The sequence below is a fragment of the Staurois parvus genome, unplaced genomic scaffold, assembly GCF_062004578.1.
Source record: "Staurois parvus isolate SC_StPar_1 unplaced genomic scaffold, SC_StPar_1.0 ptg000886l, whole genome shotgun sequence".
In the NCBI taxonomy this organism is placed as follows: domain Eukaryota; kingdom Metazoa; phylum Chordata; class Amphibia; order Anura; family Ranidae; genus Staurois; species Staurois parvus.
In genome coordinates, this window is record NW_028318682.1 from 2,943,963 (window position 1) to 2,967,031 (window position 23,069).

At 40.9% G+C, this 23,069-nt stretch overlaps 1 protein-coding gene across 1 annotated transcript in view; it reads right to left on the reverse strand.

Annotated features, from left to right (window-relative positions):
* Window positions 1-500: 500 nt before the first annotated feature.
* Window positions 501-23,069, reverse strand: part of LOC149442432 (WD repeat and coiled-coil-containing protein-like) — a 59,967-nt gene continuing 37,398 nt past the window's right edge. The window contains exons 4-5 of the mRNA XM_089656096.1: window positions 19,860-19,974; window positions 501-13,448 (exon numbers count right to left, since the gene is read on the reverse strand). Coding sequence (XP_089512222.1) covers window positions 13,288-13,448; window positions 19,860-19,974 — 276 coding nt within the window. The 3' untranslated portion in view covers window positions 501-13,287. The remainder of the gene's footprint in view (window positions 13,449-19,859; window positions 19,975-23,069) is intronic.

The following is a 23,069-nucleotide window of genomic DNA, read 5'->3' on the forward strand; positions in this document are numbered from 1 at the left end:
GGCCCTAGTATGTATATGTATGAATGTAAGTTAGGGACTTTAGATTGTACGCTCCTTGAGGGTTAGGGACTGATGTGAATGTACAATATACATGTAAAGTGCTGCGTAAATTGACGGCACTATATAAGTACCTGAAATAAATAAATATTTGGTAGTATTTAATAAAAAATAACTCTCGGCAATGAAATCCTTATTTCTTCTCTGACACTCACCTGCAGTAAGCATGTTTCACCACTAGATGTCCTCAGCCTTCCACATTGATTGATGCCCAGCATCATTAAGCCTGGAAGACAGAGGACATCCAGTGAGTGCAGGGAGTCATGAACCCACCTCCTCAATACAGCTCCCTGTACTCACATTCAATGTTGCAGAGTGGCACTGCTGTCTAATACACTGAGGAACACCTACCGTTAGAAGAATATCTGAAGAGCACCACGTCTCTGGTCTGAAGATATCTGAACAAGGCAACCACAGAAAAAAAAACAAACAAACAAAACATGCAGGTTGAGAGCATGAGTTAGGCTTTAATAATAACCTCCAACAATAAAAGAAATCAGACATTTACAGGCAGTTTTTATTTCTATTATATCTGGGTCATCTTTATTTAACAATCTTATAGTCAGTAGCTACAATCAATACATTCTGGGATAATCGAGGTCAGGTGTCTGGAGTGAGAACTGACCCCAAAACAAGAAATGTAAACAGTCACATGACTAGTACATTCAGCTGCATTTCCCACTGTCAATACATTTACACATAGCAGCAGTAACAATCAAGTGTCACACACTGGTCCTCAGACATCCAACATTTCTGAGTAGAGTGTTTGTGTTGCTGGCAGCAGTCAAGTCACAAGCTGTCATTTATCCAGTGCAATAAAGAAAAAAAAAATCTAAAAAGGAAGGTTCTGATTGGCTACAAACATGAAGACAAACACTTTTCATATATGAGGCTCAGTATACTTTGCCTTTTCTTCCCTCCGAAACAAAGAAACCAGCAGCAATTCCCATTGGTCAAAGTCTGCTAAGGTAAGACAGGCTGCAGCCTGTCAACAAAGCAGTAGTAACAGCTAACCACAATCAGAAGCCTGCGGTGATCACCAGTTCCTCTGGCATCATGGTGGAACCATACCTTGCAAGCCATCCTGTCACTAGTTACCACTCACCAGCAGCAGGATCACTCAGCCTGAGTTCACATATGTGCGGTGCGGTATATGGCATGTGATTCGTACAGGAAACGCACCTCATTCCTGTGTAAATCACGTGATTTATGTGTGGTGTGACTGGAGCCATACATTTTGTATGGCTCTATTCACACTGCACCAAAAACATGCAGGACCCTTTTTTTGGTCCGCACTAGAATCGGATTGCATGGGTATTCACACCTATGCGATCTGATTCTGCACATCGCACCGCATTTTGCGTACCGCTTTCAGGGTGTTACCACTGCAGGTGTGTATGTTTCGCATGAACAGGGTGCGATTCTGATGCGGTGCGGAATTTTCACTGAAAACGCTGTACGTCAGCATGAACTAGGGCTAAAAGTACTCCTGCTGCTAGGGTGTCGCTGCTTCACTGGCCTAACCAGTGAGGTGTCGCTCTGTCACTGCTCCCTCTTTGAAGAAAGATTTTGCAGCGTTTCTCAGATTAAGTGGCACTATAGAAACAAGGAAATGGTCTCTGCAAGGACTGTGCCAATGTGTCAAAATAAATAAATAAATAAAAAGGCAGACTCATTGGACCACGCGGTCTTTTTCTGCCAACACTTTGCTATGTTTCACATCCCCATGTCTGCTTGATGCAAGCCAGAAGCAGGCCAAATGCACCTGTCAAAAAAATTCTGAAAGATCTCAGAAGCATTGCAAACTGATTTCACCAACATACGCTCAAAGCCCATAGGCACAGGTCCTTAGCCATCTCACTGATGGTGAGTCACCCCCAGTGACAGGATCACGAATGTGACAGTTCTAGGAGCTCACAATTCCACGTAATGCAGGCAAGCTGCATGGCAATTTAAGAATCCTTTCCGTGGTTTCTAAAAACTTACAGCAGATTTCCATCCAAGACAAATGTACAGAGACATTCAAAAATACATCGGAATATACCTGCCAGCACTTGTTCTATCTCACACCCAGTGTTAATGAGCCACAACAATAAAGCCGACCATACACTCTACACTCTGATTGTACAATCACCTTTAGGGCTGATTCACACCACATTCTATGCCAGTGGTTCTCAAGCTTCCTAATGCCGTGACCCTATAATACAGTTCCTCATGTTGTGGTGACCCCCAACCATATTATTATTTACCCAGTAATTATAATTCATGAGTGTCGTTTTACCTCCAATACTGCTGCTTTCAGCACAGTAGCTGCTTTTAACAGAGTAGCTGCTTTCAACACAGCAGCTGCTTTCAACACAGTGGCTGCTTTCTACACAGTAGCTGCTCTTTACACATCAGAAATGTGTGTTTTCCGACGGTCTTAGGCGACCCGTGAAAGGGTCGTTCGACCCCCAAAGAGGTCGCGACCCACAGGTTGAGAACCACTGTTCTATGCCATCCAGGGGAGTTTCTGCATGTGCGTTTTTAATGCATTCTAGTGCATTTTCCTTCATCTTAATTCAGGACATGTGCATCCCAGTGCTTTGTTGATGCGTTCTTGTGCATTTTGCCGCGTTCCATACAGAAAAAATACAGCATGTTCTACTTTTGGTGACTGCTCTGGCGTGAACTAGGGCCATTGGAATACATGGAAACATTGTGCATGCATTTTTGATGCAGTTTAAAAAAAAAGCACTGGACTGCATCTGGTGCAAACCAGCCCTTAGTCTAGGTTCACAACTAAGCATTTTGTGGTGCATTTTGCATTTTTCAGAAACGCACTACAGTCCATTTAACATGATTCCCTATGGGACACATTCACATCTCCGCGTTTTCACCTGGTGCGTTTTTTGGAAAGGGTCAGGGACTTTTTTTTAAATGCATAGTTGCATTTTGTTTCAATAGACTTCAATGGAGACGCTGCAGAAATGCATGTAGTGCATTTTTTATGCATTTTTGATGGTTTTGTGTTTAAAATCTGCCCAGCAACAAGTTGGCACAAAAAAAAAAAAAAAAAATGCAAAACACACCACAAAAAGCACTGCAGAAAACAGATCAAACACAAACTGCATAGGTGTGAACCTAGCCTAGGACATACCAACAATTATGCATTGCAAGGGGCCAGCCTGATTTGATCTCCTAGATTGTGAGCTCCAAGGAGCAGGGCCCTCCTATCCCTCTTGTATTGAACTGTATTGTTGCTGTATTGTCTCCCGTTATATTGTAAAGTGCTGAGCAAACTGGTGGCGCTATATAAATCCTGTATAATAATAATAATAATATATAAATCCTGTATAATAATAATACTGCTTTTTTCTGCTCTTCACATTACACACTTTTACTAAATCTACAGATTATACCGTACATATTTTAAAATTTATGTCCAGCTTTAGATATGTCACTCCCAGCAATACGTCTGTGAGTCCTTAGGCATGCATGATATCATTTGTATTTACAAATTCCTTTGGATCTACCATCACCTATGTAGCGCAAGGGCCTGCATTAATGCACACAAATGCATTGGACTGTTTAGGTAGGTCCTCATATTACATAATTTTGGTAAATCTAAAGGGCAATGTACAGAGATTGTACAATCAGATCGTATAGTGTATGGCCTGATTGAATTTTCCCACTTAAGTCTAGGTTCACACCTATGCGTTTTACATTGCGTTTTGCAGAAACATACTACAGTCCATTTAACATGATTTCCTATGGGACACGTTCACATGTCCACGTTTTCACTTGATGCGTTTTTTGGAAAGTGTCAAGAACTTTTTTTGAACGCAAAATGTTGCAGCTTTGATTCAATAAACTTCAATGGAGATGCTGCAGAAATGCATGTAGTGTGTTTTTGATGCGTTTTAATCTGCCTAGCAACAAGTTGGAACCCCCCCCCCCCCGCAAAATGCATCAGAACCGTGCAAAAACACAAAACGCACCAAAAAAAGCACTGCAGAAACGGATCAAATCGCAAACTGCATAGGTGTGAACCTAGACAAAGAGATTATTCATCTGACAGGCTGTAGACAACATGGGAGGACAGAGTTCTGAGGGTGCAGTAGGATTACTGCTGTTTAGCTTGGGGTGATGGGGTCACTCTCCTTCAAATAGTTTCATTTTGGGAACCTTATCATTACTCTCCTATCAACACAGAAGTACAATTACTTTTGAAGAGTACCTGTCCTGCACACAGCAGCAGCCAACATTTTCTGTGTCATGTCCATGACCGTGCATCTGATAGCTAGTCATACAGAGGCAAAATTAACACAGAAGACATTTATCACAACTGGCCGGAAGTGGCCCAATCAGCAACAGATTTGGTCTTCAACCTGACCAATGCAGTCATACTCTACACATGCCATATGGATATATTGGCATTAAAAAGCCACTTTTTTGGATATATCACCATTTCACGCCCATGTCTTTTTGGATAGATCACCATTTCACGCCCATGTCTTTTTGGATAGATCACCATTTCACGCCCATGTCTTTTTGGATAGATCACCATTTCAGGGCCATGTCTTTTGGATATATCACCATTTCACACCCATGTCTTTTGGATATACCACCATTTCAGGGCCATGTCTTTTGGATATATCACCATTTCACACCCATGTCTTTTGGATATATCACCATTTCACACCCATGTCTTTTTGGATATACCACCATTTCACGCCCATGTCTTTTTGGATATACCACCATTTCACGCCCATGTCTTTTGGATAGACCACCATTTCACGCCCATATCTTTTTGGATAGATCACCATTTCACGCCCATGTCTTTTTGGATAGATCACCATTTCACGCCCATGTCTTTTTGGATAGATCACCATTTCACGCCCATGTCTTTTTGGATAGATCACCATTTCAGGGCCATGTCTTTTTGGATAGATCACCATTTCAGGGCCATGTCTTTTTGGATAGATCACCATTTCACGCCCATGTCTTTTGGATATATCACCATTTCACACCCATGTCTTTTTGGATATATCACCATTTCACACCCATGTCTTTTGGATATATCACCATTTCACGCCCATGTCTTTTTGGATAGATCACCATTTCACGCCCATGTCTTTTTGGATAGATCACCATTTCACGCCCATGTCTTTTTGGATAGATCACCATTTCACGCCCATGTCTTTTTGGATAGATCACCATTTCACGCCCATGTCTTTTTGGATAGATCACCATTTCAGGGCCATGTCTTTTTGGATATATCACCATTTCACGCCCATGTCTTTTGGATATATCACCATTTCACACCCATGTCTTTTTGGATATATCACCATTTCACACCCATGTCTTTTGGATATATCACCATTTCACACCCATGTCTTTTGGATATATCACCATTTCACGCCCATGTCTTTTTGGATAGATCACCATTTCACGCCCATGTCTTTTTGGATAGATCACCATTTCACGCCCATGTCTTTTTGGATAGATCACCATTTCACGCCCATGTCTTTTTGGATATATCACCATTTCACGCCCATGTCTTTTGGATATATCACCATTTCACACCCATGTCTTTTTGAATATATCACCATTTCACACCCATGTCTTTTGGATATATCACCATTTCACGCCCATGTCTTTTGGATTACCACAATTTCTAACCCATGAATTTTGGATAGATCACCATTTCACGCCCATGTCTTTTTGGATAGATCACCATTTCACGCCCATGTCTTTTTGGATAGATCACCATTTCACGCCCATGTCTTTTTGGATATATCACCATTTCACGCCCATGTCTTTTGGATATATCACCATTTCACACCCATGTCTTTTTGAATATATCACCATTTCACACCCATGTCTTTTGGATATATCACCATTTCACGCCCATGTCTTTTGGATTACCACAATTTCTAACCCATGAATTTTGGATAGATCACCATTTCTAACCCATGAATTTTGGATAGATCACCATTTCTAACCCATGAATTTTGGATAGATCACCATTTCTAACCCATGAATTTTGGATAGATCACCATTTCTAACCCATGAATTTTGGATATATTACCATTTCTAACCCGCAAATTTTGGATATATCACCATTTCACAACCATCCTTCTTGATATATCATCATTCCACACCCACACCTTTTGGATAGATCATCATTCCACATCCACGCCTTTTGGATATATCATTCCACGCCTTTTGGATATATCATTCCACATCCACGCCTTTTGGATATATCATTCCACACCCACGCCTTTTGGCTATATCATCATTCCACACCTGTGCCATATTATGAGCATTGTACGAATATCACACACATCCACCAATACCACCCTTGTATGGTTATTGAGCAACCAGGGTAGCAAGTTACCAATCAGTTATCTACCAGCCTTAAAGGTCCAAGATAAAAGACCATCATTGATTTATAAACATCCCATATATTTGCAACACACAGGGCTGCTGTATAACTGGGGAACATGAAACAGCTATCTAGTTCCTCATCAGCTGAAAGGCTGCAGTTAGGTTATACTACCAAAAGTCTTGGTAATGGTCACCTGCTGTGTAGCAGTTGATATACTGGAAAGGCTGGGTACAGGAAGGATGAACACTGCTCTTGATTTACTTTCTATGGCAAAGGTTTAAGGGCCAGTTCACACTTTAGAAATGCAGTCCAGATGCGTTTTTGTATGCACATTTGTTATGCATTCCAGTGCATTTTTTCCTCTCTTTTTCTTCAATTTAAATAGGGACATGTGCATTCCAGTGCGTTTTACCGCATTCCAGTACAGTTCTGTACATAAAAAAATGCAGCCTGTTCTACTTTTTTTTCTGCACCTGGAACATACTGGAACTGCAAGCACTGATGTGAACTATGACATCGACAACCATATAACCTACTTTCTGTGCGTTTTGGATGCAGAAAAAACACAGCTGAAATGCATATAGTGTGAACCAGACCTTAGCGTATTTTGAAAACACACAACTTTCATTAATCGAGCCTCTAAGCACATCCAACCAGAATGTCATAGTAAACTACTGCAGGAATTGTCATGTGTACCAGCCAAGGCAGGGTTGGAGGATGTCGTTGGCATACCTGCTGGAAGCTGTGCTAGTTCTAGGTCAGAACACATTTGTGAACAATGGCTCTGCAACTTAACAGCAACATTGGCAGGTAAAATAAGGGCACCAACAATAAAACCCATTACTTGAAAATGAAAAAAAAAACATTAAAACAGCTAGTTGGTGAAAACAAACATTGCTCATTACCCTATTAGGAGTGATTCCAGTATTGACAATTTTAACATAAACCTGTCACAAACCTGCAATTTCAAAAGTACCATAAGATAAAATACAGGAGTAAGAGAAACAGAAAGCCACATGGCAGATTGGACTCCAGGCAAACATCCACCACACAGGTGAAATACATATTTGGGAACCATTTTTATCCATCTAGTTCTGAGATGACACAGTCATGCCACACAGCATAGCATCTGCTGCTGCAGTTAAAGTGTTACTAAAGCCACAACAGTAAAATCAGTCTGTATATGCAGTAAAGCATGCTTGTTATTCTCACTGTGGAACCTAAGGGGTTAATCCTCTGCGCTGTGTAAAAAGGCTGTTTGATCCTGTCTTCTCTGATCCTCCCCTTCTTTCAGTGTCCCCCTCTTCTCTGCTGATAAAGACATATTGTGTGGATACACTCTGCACATGCTCAGTTTGGTGTTTATTGCTGGAGAGGTTTTTTTGTCTTGGAAGAGTGCATGTGATCAGCACAGGGCCACTCAGCACTGTCAAGACAGAGGTCAGGGGTTCTGCATCCTCCTATAGCAGAAAGAAAACTCCTCCTACAAGCTTTAACCAGTGCTCGGATGGACACTAATAGAAATCACAAGACTGCTGAGGAGAAAAGGTATTTAGCGGTTTATAGCTAATAAATAATTGCATTTCCATGTTCTGTGTACTGTGGGAGACCAGATATAGTGAATGCAGGGTCCAGGGTTTAGTAACACTTTAAGCAACACTTACAGGTCTTGTCCCTGTCCTGTGAGTGGCAGTTAAAGGAGAAGCAGCAGGCTGATGAGCTCACTCTACTCTCTCCTCCTATCAGCATGTTCCTTGTTACCACATGAGCACTGCAGTACAACGGATTGGCTTCTTATGTTGCTTTTCCTTCTACCATTCTGAGCTCTGCTGTACAGGGGAAGTGGCCAATATAAAATTTAGATACTAACACTGCTTGTATTTAAAGAAATATATATCGCTAATGATGTCTTAATGAATATAGAGCTGCATTAAGTGGTATCGTTATATTTTCCTGGAGTTCTGTTTGAAGTTATATGAAAATAAAAGCTTTATCTGTACAGTTAAGCTCATTTCCACTCCCACCCTCCTGAGTCTGTTCTATTAATGTAATTAGGCCTACTCATTAGTAGGATGGTTGGGTACATTCAAGATGTACATATGATTTCAGTAGTCCATTACTCGGCACCTACTGATCATTTTCACATTCAGTTTCCACTGCTGGTGATCTCTGCTTATGTAATTTGTTTTCATCATATGCTCAGCCGACTACCAGTGTTTGTTAGGTGCAGAGAGTTTAGGAGCTTTTGGTGTTATTTTGCCAAAGCCCCTGAACTCAATTCAATAAAGCCTATGCCTCCATGCACACAGGCTTTTATCAGAGTTTAGCAGCAGCAGAGTTTAGGGGCATTTAAATGTTCCTCTCCAGAACACAGAAGAATAACGTGCAGGAGAAGAGCGTTTTGGCCAAAACACGCTATGGTGTCCGTTTATGAACCAGCGGTAATAGATCGCTGCTCAGTTCTCCGGCATTCTCGGAGAACACAGTTCTCCTGTGAATGCAGTTTATGAAGCAGTTCTCCAAAACGAAGGGAGAACGGTCTCCAAACGCTGGAGAACGGTCTACAAACTCTGGAAAACGGCTGATTTTACTATAACCTCGGGAGATTACAGTAAAAGATCAGTTTACTAAGCAGAGGTAAATTATCTCTGCTTAGTTTGCGGTCCCTTTGATTCTCCAGCTCTGGGCTGGAGAATCTGGAGGGAGAACACAGATCTCCAGTGAAGGGCTGACATGATCTCCTGAGTGTCATAAACTGTGAATGACCAGAGAATAGCTGAGATCCGTTAGCTGAGATCCGCAGCTATTCTCTGTGTCATAATCGGACACCTAAATCACAGCAAAAACTTGTGTAAACGTGCCTAAAACCTAAGCATGTTTAGCACTTGGGCTCTTATTCATTTCCATGGCTAGTGCTCTGGCCAATGAAATGAACATCCAATCACTAAACGCAGGTAAACGTGGAACCATGTTTACACGAGTTTAGCATTTTTCTGCTGTCAGTAGTACATGGAGCCTTAGGCCCTGTGCTGATGAGCTTTTGCTTGCATCAGATTAGTTTTGCATTTCTATTCAAGTCTATGAGACTGCAAACCCCACTTAAAGCAGGTCACCTGCAGGCCAAAGGCACCTGTCAATAAATTCTGATTATCCTAGAAGCATCTCACACTGATGCCATGAACACAAGACCAAATCACATTGACACTGGTTCTTAAAGGAGACTTTCCATGGCGAACAGAAGGTCCACTTTACTGGCAGCATACCCCCCCACATCGGTCAACACAAATGGCTTTAAAAAGAGATTTGGAAAATTAACTGTTCACTTAAAATAAATCAATAAATAACACCCAGCACTAGCTTCTGGGAGGAACAGGTTACTGATACAAACAACCACCTAATCATATTTTCTAGAGTGGGAAACGTTTTTGTGGCCATCTGTGACATTATTAGTGAGATTTACACTCAAATACTGCATGGTTGTGAGATAAAAGGTAAAGGTGAATCTACCCTGTACCAAATTGGACAGTTGACTCACATCTGTGCACTGGAGTGCCATTCAAAATTAGGCCTCATGCACATTGGGCTTACAAAAACACTGCTTTTACAGGCGGTTTACTTTTTTTCAGCCTCTAAAGCAGCCTTTCTCAACCAGGGTGTCCAGGCATCCTGGGTTGCCTTCAGGCATCTTCAGGGGTGCCTTGGCAAAATGCCCCAAAATTGTATACAAGCCAGAAGGTGGATCAATCCTGCCTTCTAGTACACAAAGCTACAGGTTTTCACTGTGCAATTTTATGACCTTTTAGCTGCCAGCATCCTAACAACCAATGACATCATCAGTTGATAAGGACTCTGTCGGGTGCATGCACATCATCCTTGTTTGGCCCTTCCCTGCCCATCTCTGTCAGCACTGGGGTCACATTAGCAGAATGAGGGAGAGAAAATGAGAGAGAGGCATTGGAATAATAGTCAGTACCAGTGTGTAAAGGTGTATTTGCTTTGGAAGAATAAATCGCCTCTAATGTTGGGTGTACTGGATGTGTGTAGAATAGTTTTTTACATTTTAGATTGGGGTGCCTTGAGATTGTGCAGAATTTTAAAGGGTGACTTGAGATTATCCAGAATTTTAAAGGGTGCCTTGACTGAAAAAAGGTTGAGAAACACTGCTCTGAACGCACTCCTATGTTAGCCTATGTGACTATGCACACGCAGGTGTTTACAGACGTATTAAAAGAGGAGTGTTTGCAGGCAAAAAAAAACAACAGTGCGTTCAGGAGAAGAGCATTTGGGCAGAAAAAACACGTAAATGCTAGGTGCATTTAGCACTTGAGCGTTCATTTGTTTGAATGACCAGAATAAATTAATATTTAGACCAAACGAATGAATGGCCAAATGCATTTGCAAAAAATGTTTTTAAGCAGCTTTTCTCCTGCCAGGAGAAACGGCATTTAGAGGAGCTGGGCCCAGTGGGCACGGGGCCTTAAAAGCACCACAACACAATGTCCATTGTGCTTTACAGTAATGAGCATCACCGCAGCTCACAAATGTGAATCTGGCCTTAAAGAGTAACTTCACTTTTGTTGAGAAAAAAAAAAAACCTTCCCCTCTGGGTGATTAATGTACATTGCAGGGGCTTTAAAAAACTTTGCTGCAGATTCTCACCTTTGTTATTCTGAAGAAAGAGCGGTTTGTCTGTGTCCATGTGGAAAGTCAATCTAATGTGAGTTGATTCATAATTATCAATCGGCTGCACTTGCAAGTCTTGAATGAGGAAAATGTCAGGGTCTGCATCCCTTTAGACGTGATTTCCTATTGGGAGTATCTCACCAAAAATTACATTTTTGGTTGCAGGGGATGCTAGAAATTTGACTTGTAACTTAGTGCAGACTTCTGGCAAAATCCGTGAGCCAATCACAGGAAATGTTTCTGGGGAAATTTTTGATACCATTCAATTACAATATGACTTGTGTAGCAATTGTATACACTATATTATTTATTTTCTATTTTTTTTCTCACAGAAGTGGAGTTAAACTTTAAAATAGGCCACTTATAAAGGCATTACAAATTTAGAGTGTGCATGAAGCACTGGTAACACAACGTCAAGTTGTAAAGATCTCTAACTTGGGTTGAGGTTAGTGTAATTTTGGATTTAACACTTGCCTCCAGTCCCCCATGACAGAGAACTTTACATGTTAACATCTGCATCCACTATACTTAGGCAATTTGCTGATGACCGACTACCAACGTCTATGGGGCCAATGATCAATTCTGGCTGCTCGTGGTGCAAAGATTGCCCAGGAATTTCTCTGCCCTTGGAGAGCAGACTAAAGTTCACAAAGTTACACTTGTCTCCTCCTAAAACTGAGATTGTTATAACACTTCTTTAACTTATAATCTGACAGACCTGAATATATGTAGACAAGATTTCCCAGATGCACAAATATCAACACTGGAAATACTAACAGCTGAGTGCAACTGACTACATATCCAGTCATACACTATAAGGCCAATTGTGGACATCTGACCATCACACCTATATGAGCTTGTTGGGACATCCCATTCTGAAACCATGTGCATTAAAATGGAGTTGGCCTCTCCTTTGTGGCTTCGGTGCCACTCTTATGGGAAGGCTTTCCACAAAACTTTGGAGTGTATGTGTGGGAATTTATGCTCAATCAGCCTTGTGAGAACAGGTACCGAAATTGAATTTGATGACCTAACAATTGGTGTTTCATTTTATTCCAAAAGTGTCCAATAGGGTTGAGGTCATACTCATTCCTCCAAACCAAACCCATTAATTCATGTTATTATGGACCTTGCTATGTGCACAGCCATGCAGGAACAGAAAACCGCTTTCCACAAACTGCTGCCACAAGGTTGGAAGCGCACACACAGTATGTCCAACATGTCTTTATAAGCTAGCATTAACAATACCTTGCACTGGACATACCCAAGTTCACTGATTTGGAGGAATGTCCATTTATTTTTGGCCACATTAAATTTCTCTAATGAACAGACAGCAGGGATGTCACTAACAGCAAGGGCAGGAGTTACAGAGATTAGTTTATGCTGAAGAAGAAAGAGCTTTGCACACAGATCAAAGGAAATCTGCAGAGAGAAACCATGAAGGCTACCGGGCACATACACTGACCATAGTGTAACAGTGCAATAGTGCATTTACTTCTATGCTGCAAACAACTTTTTGGCTTAGGGAAGGGGGGGGGGGCATGGTTATGTTTTGTTAATAGGATAACTGCATTGAAAGCCAGCTTTACACTCCATTCCTTCAAAAATACACTGAAAGTGCATGCACTGCCCTGCTCCTTTAAAGCATTATGTTTACTAATAAATGACAGATGCACCTTAAGCCATCAGGACGACTACTTCCTTAGCCTGAATACAACAGGGACATGGATAAAGACCCAGCTTTCACGTGGCAGTTACTTAGCGGGAACATGAAAAATACAATCAGTGCAATTAACATGCAATACATTCTTCATGCATGTTAACCAGAAGTTCAATATCTAAATACTGTACAATGAATCACCACTTCACAAACACTCAGAGATTACTATGAAAAAGAGCAAATTCAAACAGAACTGTTCTTTGCTCAGTGGAAATCTCCACATACTGAAATGTTTATCACTGGAGTGGTTTTCAGGCTTAAAGCCCATTTGATTCAGAATGTGTATTGCACTAAACCCTGGAAGAAACATGCCAGCAGCACCGGAGGTAACAAAGGAGTCCTTGTATGGAGTGAGCTCTGTAGCAGAGCAGTCTGTTTAGTAGACATGGATATATTCCTGTAGAGCTGGGTGCCTACAGTCCTGAGCAGGCAGTCTGGAAGGAGACACCATGGGTTAAGTGATACTGCTTGGGGGCTCTGCATGTTTGCCACCATCTCCACCTAAAGAAAGTGGGTAGCTCCGAGCATCTCTGATGTACAGCTCCTGATTGGCTGAAAATGTTAGTGGGATGAAACCTTCACTGTCAGCTGTCAGAGTGATCCAAAAAGAGGAACCTGAGAACACAGAATAAAAGATTTGGTAAAATAAAACCATCTGTTACAGTGTGAGACATTCAAAGAGATTGTCACTTTACCCATGCAGGGAAAAATAGTAGTGTTGTCTGATAGCCCCCCGCCCAAGTTATATTATGCAATATGTGCTCTCTGCTGGGATCCCTGAGACAGATTAGGATTTTTTGTCACATGACAAGTCACAGCCCATTGATTTCAATGGCAACCATTCTAATCTACGCAACCTAAATTTGTAGCGACTTTGAAAAGGTTACTGCACTACTTTGATGCGTCTTGAGTGCCAGAAAGTGTAAAGTTGCATCGAATTGGCACTACAAAGTTGCACTGGAAATTGCATTAGAGGGATCAAAGCCTAAAGTTCTTTTCCTGGAGTACATTACAGAACACAGGATAGTTTTCAGGTACATTGGATTTTATTGCCACCTACGGGAAATTGGATAATGGCAAAGCAAATCTGTAAGGACAACCCAATATGCCCCTCCCACTCCCAACATCCCTCAGTTTCGTGGCAAGTAATGATAGGAATGGATCATAAGAACATAGCGGTGGGACCTGTAATGCAAGACAAGAATCCTATTTGCTTATTCATACATTAGAGGACACAGGAGAGTAGTCTAGTAGGAAAACTGGGATGTCCAAATTAGTCCACCTGTGGGGTGGGCAACACCGCAAACAAAGGCCAAAAGGCCTACAAAAACCAACAGGTTAACAGAGGTCATTCAACAGAGTCTACTGCACCCCTTGAACAACCTTATGACCAAAGCTGGCATCAGCTAAGAAGAACAGAACAACAGTTAGCAGGCTTGCAAAACAGACAGCTGAACATGAAAAGCCCAGGAAGCACCAACCAAATTAGTGAGGTGCGATTTGACTGGGAAAGGGAGGGAAACCTAGTGCTTGAGGTCACAAGTTTGAAAGAGGAGATGGTGAATCTACCTAACGATAGTAGAACAAGAAGTAGGCTTTCCCCTATAGGGTCTTTCAGGAAAAATAAATAAAAAGTCAGATTAAAGAGGGGGAGCTGTAGATGGGAGACAAACTCCTTAGGGAAAAGATCTTAGGATGTATAGAAGCATGATGTAGAAAAAGTAGAAAGTAACATGTCTTAGATAAGGTGCAAGGAAGAAACCATCTTGGGAAGAAAGGTGGCCCTGGGCTCAAAACACTCTTGTCCTTATGTAGCACAGGAATTGTTTTTTTACAGGACAAGGTTGCCAACTGAAAAAACTCGCCTTGCATATGCGATGAGAAAGGCAGCCTTGAAAGTAAGGATAGACAGATCTAAGAGGTTTAAAGGGCTATGTTTGCAGAACCAGCAAAACCAGGTTGAGATCCCAATGATTCACCGGGAAACGTATAGGAACAATGTGAACAACACCCTGTATGAAGGCCTTTACTAGAGTGTGAAAGGCAAGTGGTCAGTGAAAAAATTCACTAAGGCCGATATTTTACACTTTTTACTCAAGGCCAAATGCTGATCCAAACCAGACTGGGCAAAAGACTGGATTTATTGAATAACAAACCTCCTAGGATGAGAGAAATACACTTTTCAAGTGCAATGGTACAGTAGATTTTGCAAGAAGCCCATTTCCTAGCTTTTAGGTGCTTGAGGATGAATGAATCAGGACCTGGACTGCCAAGCCCTGAGGCCAGTGACTGAAAAGCAGGTGTAGCAACCCAGCCCATGGGACAGAAGATCTGGACAATCTGGCTTGGTGCAGAATCTGCCAAGAGCCTGACAAGTTCAGAGTACCACATCCTCCTGGTCCAGTTCAGAGCAATGAGAATTGCCATATGGACACAATTCTGCCCAGTTTGCTGTGCCTGAAAGCCAGAAAGTCCAAATTTGGTATCCCCCACATGTGACAGAGGGCACAAAACACCTCAAAGTAAAAAGGCCATTCTCCTGAGTCCAGATATTGATGACTGAGAAATCCACTCACACATTTTTCATGCCTGTGGTGTGTATGACAGATAGGCTGTACTTCAAATTTCAGCCCTAAGCCAAAGTCAGTTCTGCGGCTGATTGAACCACGGGACTTCTAGTTCCTCTTTGATGATGCAAGCCACTATCATGGCATTGTCCATCTGAATCCTTGTTGAAAGACAGGAGGTCCAGTGTTGAAAGGATAACAGAATCTTCCCAAATTCCCGAATATGGATTGGAAGATGATCTTCTTACAACGATCAAGTCCCTTGAACTGAAAGGGTATCCAGAAATCTTCCCCAGCTTGGTAAGATGGGTATCTGCAGCGAGAACCTTCCAGACCATTGGAAGGAAGCATTTTTCCTTATTCCAGTGCTAAAGTTGCAACCTACCATTCCTGGTCAATGAATCAGACACTGAGCCTGCTTGTCCCACATGGGCAGAAAACTGAATTGCTATTGTCTGGAGTGAAAGTGGGCATATGGGACTGCCTTGAAGGAGGCATCATTAGGCTAGCACCTTTGTAAGACCAAGGTGCAGTGGACAGGCCAAATGAAAGGGCACCAATTGATAAGGATGTATGCCAATAGGGAAATGTAGATAGCATGGATGTGCATTCTTCATGTCCACAGAGGCCATAAGCTATCCCAGATGGATGGAAGCAATGCCAAACGAGGTAGACTACATGACGATTTTTTTTTTTCGCCCAGAGAAAGGTGTTGAGAATCTTTAGAACCAGTATGGGGCAGATACTCCCCTTTATATTGGGGACAACAAACAGGTTGGAATATAAAATTTGATATTTCTCCTCTTCAGAGACAGTGGCTATGACCCCTTAAAAGAGGAGCTGCTCTAGAGCAATGTGAACGTCTGCCAACCTAACAGAGATCTTGGCAAGTTTTACAACAAAAAGTAAGATTGAGGAAGAGACCAAAATTTTAGTTTGTAACCCTTTGAAACAGTCCTGGAAATGTCCTGGAATCAGATGGCCATGTAGGCAGACAACACCCCCCTCCCCTTCTCTAACAATTGGGGTTACCACCTCAATCAGGAACTAGATTCCAGACTTATGGATTCCAGTCTAAAGGCAAAACTGAGTTCCAGGATTTTGCCTTGGACTAGGAGGCCTGAAAACCCACCCCAAAAAACCAAAAATACTTTATAGCCCCAGGATTACAGGGTTTCCCCAAATTAATTTTTTTTGTCTTGTCCGGGGGCAAAAAGGTACCCGAAGGATTGTAGAAAAAAAAAACTGAGGCAAACTGGGAGTGGGAGGGTATACATAGGGCTGTCCTTGTAGCTTTGCTTTGGCTGTTCCCAACCTTCTACAGGTGGCAGTGTACCCAATATTCCAGAATACTATCCTTGGTCTTGTAATGTCCGACTAAGAAAAGTCATCAGTAAGCCATTAAATTTGCCAAGCCTTACAGATTGAACATGGCACTTTGGATTAAATTGCACTTTTAGGCTGAGTATTTATAGATTAAGAATTCAAATGCACATTTGGTAAGCAGGTAATAAAGATTTCAAAAAGTATCTGAGAAATGTTCTAAATTTTTGACAAATGCTCAGAAAACATGCAAATAGGCCAAATCATTTAAAAATTACACTGTGATGCTTTGTAACCTGCCTACCAGAGACATCTGCTGTGAGACGAAGTGGCTGGCAGCCACAGAACGCCACAGCAGGTGTCCCAGTGACAGTTTGTACATGGACGGCTTCATAGCTGCTCGCATGTGTGGTGCCCAATTTGTTCAGAATAAAAATGAATGTAGTAAACAGTTGGAAGGCTGTTCAATAACAAGCTCACCACTAACTCTAACCATTTTTAAGTGATCAGCCTAAAATTAACCTGTAAAAAAGATTTGAAGGTTTAGGACTATTTCTCACCTACAGTACATCTGAAAAACAATATAATTTCTGATCTGAAACTTGTAGGGAGGCAGGGAGTAAAAATACTGAAATCACTGGATCAACACAACAGTCAGGAAACCTGTATTTCTGGCCATGACAGTTTACATATTTATCTCAGTATAGGTTTCCTTTTGTGGCTTATTGATTAGCGATCACAGATACAGTATTTTATTAGATGTCTGATTAGTGAAGGATTAGGTGCCATTCTTAATCCCACAATTATATTCAGATACAATGTGAATTTGTGTTAAAATATTTCTGTAGACAGCAATTAAATGTGTATACACCAACCAACATTTTGTACAACAGACTAACACACACACACTTGCTTCTTAAAATCTGGATGCGTCTTTGTGCACAGCCAAAGGGCAGGCCACCAAAAAGTGGTACTTTGGTTACAGGTCACCTGACTTCTTATATCACTTGGGGACTTAAGCAGTAAGATCTTTTTGCTAACAGTTACTGGGTTTTACACAACGTGAAACGGGATCTTTGGTCTTCTCATTCCTCTAGTTGCTTTGTCCATATATTAAAAACCCAACAGACAGAAAAGGACTAATTTGCGATGACACAGAGACCCAAAGAGGTATAAAAAAAATGCTACATGGTTTAACATTCCAGCATCTAGCAACAGCTGGAATATCAGCTCTTGATGTCATGATCTTATAGTTTAATGAACAAAAATACCTCAACATATTCAAAAGTCTTCTCTTACCCAAGATCTTCTGCCTGGAAGTGCCTGCTAATGTCAATGTATTCATGGATATTCCTATTGTTATACAGTCATTGAATCTAAATCAGGTGGATCCCTCAATCATAGTCAAGTGTCTATGAACATCGTTAGGACTCTTGCTTCTGTGATTCTGATACAGCCTAGTGCCACTCAAAAACATTCACATACAAGCTGGCCATACATACATATGTGTTTTTTTGTATCAACCTGTGGGCTGAATGAAGGAAATCTAATAGATTCCTCTATCCACACTAAACAGCATGGATTACCAATTCATCCGCTATTGTTGTAAAAATACTCAAACAGTGCTTGCACCTGATTCATTACAGGCGCTGTTCAGCCAACATTTTCTACATGGTTCCTACGAGAAATGTCAATTTACAAAATCAACTTTTATCAATCTGAGTTTTGCCAACAGGGCCACCCACAGAAGGATTTTGGACGATCCAGGAGGAATTTGGTGTATGTATAGCAAGCTTTAGTGCGGACTACAACAGTGCGCACGTGTCCACTATGAAAGCAATAGGATTTCTATGTCAGAAGGCAGTGCCAATATTTATGGACACTTTGGAAACCACAGAAGACACGTTCAAAGCTGCAAACTTGGAACATACATGTTCTAAAAAGAGACCTGACACCGAGCTCCATGTTGTTGTTGATAGTCACCTGATTGGCAACAATCTCATTCTTAGTAAACCAGCTAGAGGACTACACTTTCAAAGTGAACCTGAACGCAAAAGCAATTACTTTTACAGGAAACATTCAGAAATGTTGTTTGTGTTCAAGTAGTATCTTGGAAAGTACACCTCTTATTTGAAATTGAAAAACAGCAGTGGGCTTCCTGGTATGAGAGCGTACCTAGGCACTCCTGTACCTACAGCTGTATATCTGCAGTGTGAGGTCTAAGGCTGGCTTCTTCTGAATGCTAGTGCCTGAAGGTTTGGAATGATATTTGGTGAGGTCATGACTGTGCTGCTCACTGTTCTTACTGGAGGCTCTGACAGGAGCATTTTTTGATAAGTTCACATTTGCATAACAGTAACAGCACCCTTTAGTGTTATTGGTGTACATAAATTGAAGAAAGGAGGATTGTGTTTGAAACAGCGGATGATGCAGATTTGGAAAGTAACACTACATTTACACACATTGCAGGATGGAAAGGCTTGCTTTAACCCTTTCCTGTTGCAGCCCTTTAACTAGGGCTTGGAATGGGTAAGGTGAGGGGAGGGGGTGAGACTTTACAATCATGTACCAGTGATTGTCAAAATGATCACATGATTAGGAGCCCATTCCACCAGCTCCCTCTCATAACTAGAGAGCAGGAGCACTCTTTGACAGCTTGGTCACTGTGCTGGGAGTGCACAGTGAGAGTGCTTTCAGTACAAAAACCTCATCCTACATGGACACGTGTGTGGCAGGTGCGTTTTAATGCCCACCTGCCTTGCTACCGCATATACAGACTGCATTACAAGGTCAGTAAGACGTTAAGATTGTATACAATACAACATGTAACATGGTATAAAAGGAGGACTTGGCCTTTAAGGTGGAAACAGATATGACACAATACACCTTTCTACAGTGCTCTGGGGTCTATGGTTAGCTGTCATATGTTGTGTCTTCCTGAAGTAGCCATGATGGCTCTGCCAGAAAGTGAGACCTTAGTACAGTAAATTTTAGCAGGGTGTCACTGATCTCTTTATAAGGGGATAGGAGGGTTTAACTTTATCTATGGAAATGTAATAGCCTTGTAATATTTAAAGACAGGAGTGTGTATGTAAAGGAGAAACAAACACTTGTGAGGAAGCATTGCACAACTTACCCATCTGCATTTCTATAAGCGGGATACAGAAGAGCTCCTGGATGATGTGCAGACGCAGTTTGTTGTCACACAACAGAACACATTTCTTCACCGGTGAGCTGTCCATGTGGTACCTCTGCAGCCATGACATAAGTGAAACAAACAAATGTATATTTTAATGATGTCACTACTAGTGAACTGGCAATAATGCATTTTCAAAGTCATTCTGCCTCTGTTTAGAAAAATATGGAAGACACCTAAAACAACCAGTTGGGTGTTAGATTAAAAAAAGAAAAGAAGAATTCCAATTGTGCTTAAAAAGAACCTGTAGAAAAAAAGAGGGAATGCCAACCAAAACTTTCTCTAGATTTTCATGGAGTGGAGAAGGGTGAGGACCTGAAGTTTTCATCCCTGTCTGGGGCCCCACTCAGGAGGCTTCCCCTCCTTTTCTGTCCCCCAACACACAACATACAGTTAGGTCCATATATATTTGGACACCAGCACAAGTTTACTTTTTTTAATGTATTTACCAAAACATATTCAAGCTATAGTTATATAATGGATATGGGCTGAAAGTACACACTCTCAGGTTTAATTTGAGGGTATGTACATCCAAACTGGAGGAAGGGTTTAGGAATTATAGCTCTTAAGAGTAGCCATCCCCTCTTATTCAAGGGACCAAAAGTAATTGGACAATTGAATCAAAAGCTGTTTCCTGGCCAGCTCTGGGCTACTCCTTCGTTATTTCTTCATCAATTAAGCAGGTAAAAGGTCTGGAGTTAATTCTAAGTGTGGTACTTGCCAGGGTGGATAAAAATCAATGATTTTTAAAAAAAAAAAAAAAAAAAAAAAAAAAATCAGATTTTTTTTATTTAAATTGGATTTTTTTGAATAAAATGCTTTTTGAGGAAAATATATTACCATCCAAAGGTTATTCCATTATGAAATAAAGATTAGTTTTTTAATTATGTAGAATAAGGCTGTATATGTTTAATTTTTTTGGTAAATAAATTCCATGAATCCATTCACAATGTCATGCTCTTCCAGAGGTTTTTGTAAGATTATTGGGCAGTTTCTCTGCCTACAAGATATTATCACAGATGCTTGGTTTACTTTTCAGTTCTCAAAACTGAATTTGACTCAGCGGAGATCACATGCCTCTTCTTCACAGCAAAAATGTTATAACATGAACAGAGTTAAGAAAAAGACCTTAATCCTAACTTCTACAAACCTATGAATACAGAATCAACCCCTTCAGTGCTAAGTTTCAAGAAGTTCAGTGAATAGAATAGAAACAATATTTTTCTGATTGTTTGGAGTGGAATAGATCTGCACAAGAAGAAAGTGAAACTAAGTGTGAGGAGGAAGGGGCTGACAGTCTAAGTTTATTAAAATATATAGATTTTGTTTAGCCAAATTAGTTAACAAACATGGATGTTTAAGCAAATCACATATGCTGGAATGTTATTGTTTCAGATGAATAAATCTATTTAAATTGTTATTATTAAGGTAATGATTATTTTTCTCCATCCTAAGTACAACAGAAAAGTTGTCCAAATATGAATGATTAACCTATTAAACTGGGGATAAAAAAACTAATATGAAAAGTTGTTATTCTAAAAATCTTCATCTACTTGCATATTAAAGTTATACCGGCAAGAATTAGTCTATGTAGAAAACTAGGATTTAAATCAAGCCTTACTGACTAGTGATTTAAATCGTGATTTAAATCAGTTTGATTTAAATCAAATCCACCCTGGTATTTGCATTAGGAATCTATTGCTGTGAACCTACATCATGCGTTCAAAGGAGCTGTCCATGCAAGTGAAACAGCCCATTGTAAGGCTTCAAAAATGAAACAAATCCATTAGAGAGATAGCAGCAACATTAGGAGTGGCCAAATCAACAGTTTGGTATATTCTGAGGAAAGAACACACTGGTGAGCTCAGCAACATAAAAAGACATGGACGACCATGGAAGACAACAGTGGTGGATGATCATCTCTATGGTAAAGAAAAAACGATTCACAATATCCAGACAAGCTGGGAGTATCTCTGTCAAAGTCTATAATCAAGAGAAGACTTCACAAGAGCAAATACAGAGGGTTCACCACAAGGTGCAAACCATTCATAACCCTGAAGAACAGAAAAGCCAGATTAGACTTTACCAAGAAACATCTTAAAAAGCCAGACCAGTTCTGGAAAAGCATTCTTTGGACGAATGAAGCTAACATTAATCTGTGCCAGAATGACGGGAAGAAAAAAAGTTTGGAGAAGGCTTGGAACAGCTCATGATCCAAAGCATACTACGTCATCTGTAAAACATGGTGGAGGCAGTGTGATGGCATGGGCAAGCATGGCTTCCAGTGGCACTGGGTCATTGGTGTTTATTGATGATGTGACTGAATACAGAAGCAGCTGGATGAATTCTGCAGTGTTTACAGATATACCGTCAGCCAAGATTCAGCCAAATGCAGCAAAGTTGATTGGACGGTGCTTCACAGTACAGATGGACAATGATCCAAAACAAATTGCAAAAGCAACCCAGGAGCTTTTGAAGGAAAAAAAGTGGAATATTCTGCAATGGCCGAGTCAATCACCTGATCTCAACCCAATTGAGCATGCAATTCACTTGCTGAAGGCAAACTTAGAGGCAGAAAGACCCACAAAGAACAACTGAAGACAGCTTCAGTTAGAGCCTGGCAAAGCATCAGAAAGGAGGAAACCCAGTCTTTGGTAATGTCCATGGGTTCCAGACTTCAGGCAGTCATTTCCAGTAAAGGATTCTCAATAAAATATTAAAAATGAATATTTTATTTATGGTTATATTCAATTGTCCAATTACTTTTGGTTCCTTGAAAAGAGGGGATGGCTACTATTAAGAGCTGTAATTCATAAACCCTTCCTCCAATTTGGATGTACATACCCTCAAATTAAACCTGAGAGTGTGCACTTCCAGCCCATGTCCATTATATAACTATAGCTTGAATATGTTTTGGTAAATACCTGAAAAAACTAAAATTGTGCCGGTGTCCAAATATACATGGACCTAACTGTAAGAGGAAATCTTACCAAAGTCAGGCGAAAGCCCACCTTTGACAGCTGTCACAGTAACAGGTCTCCTCTGCTCCTGGCCCTAGAGGGTCATAGGCAACTATAAAAACCTGACAGAGGTTTTACCTGTTCCACACTCTACAAATAAGAAAAAATGTTTTCAGTGAAGTGCCACTTT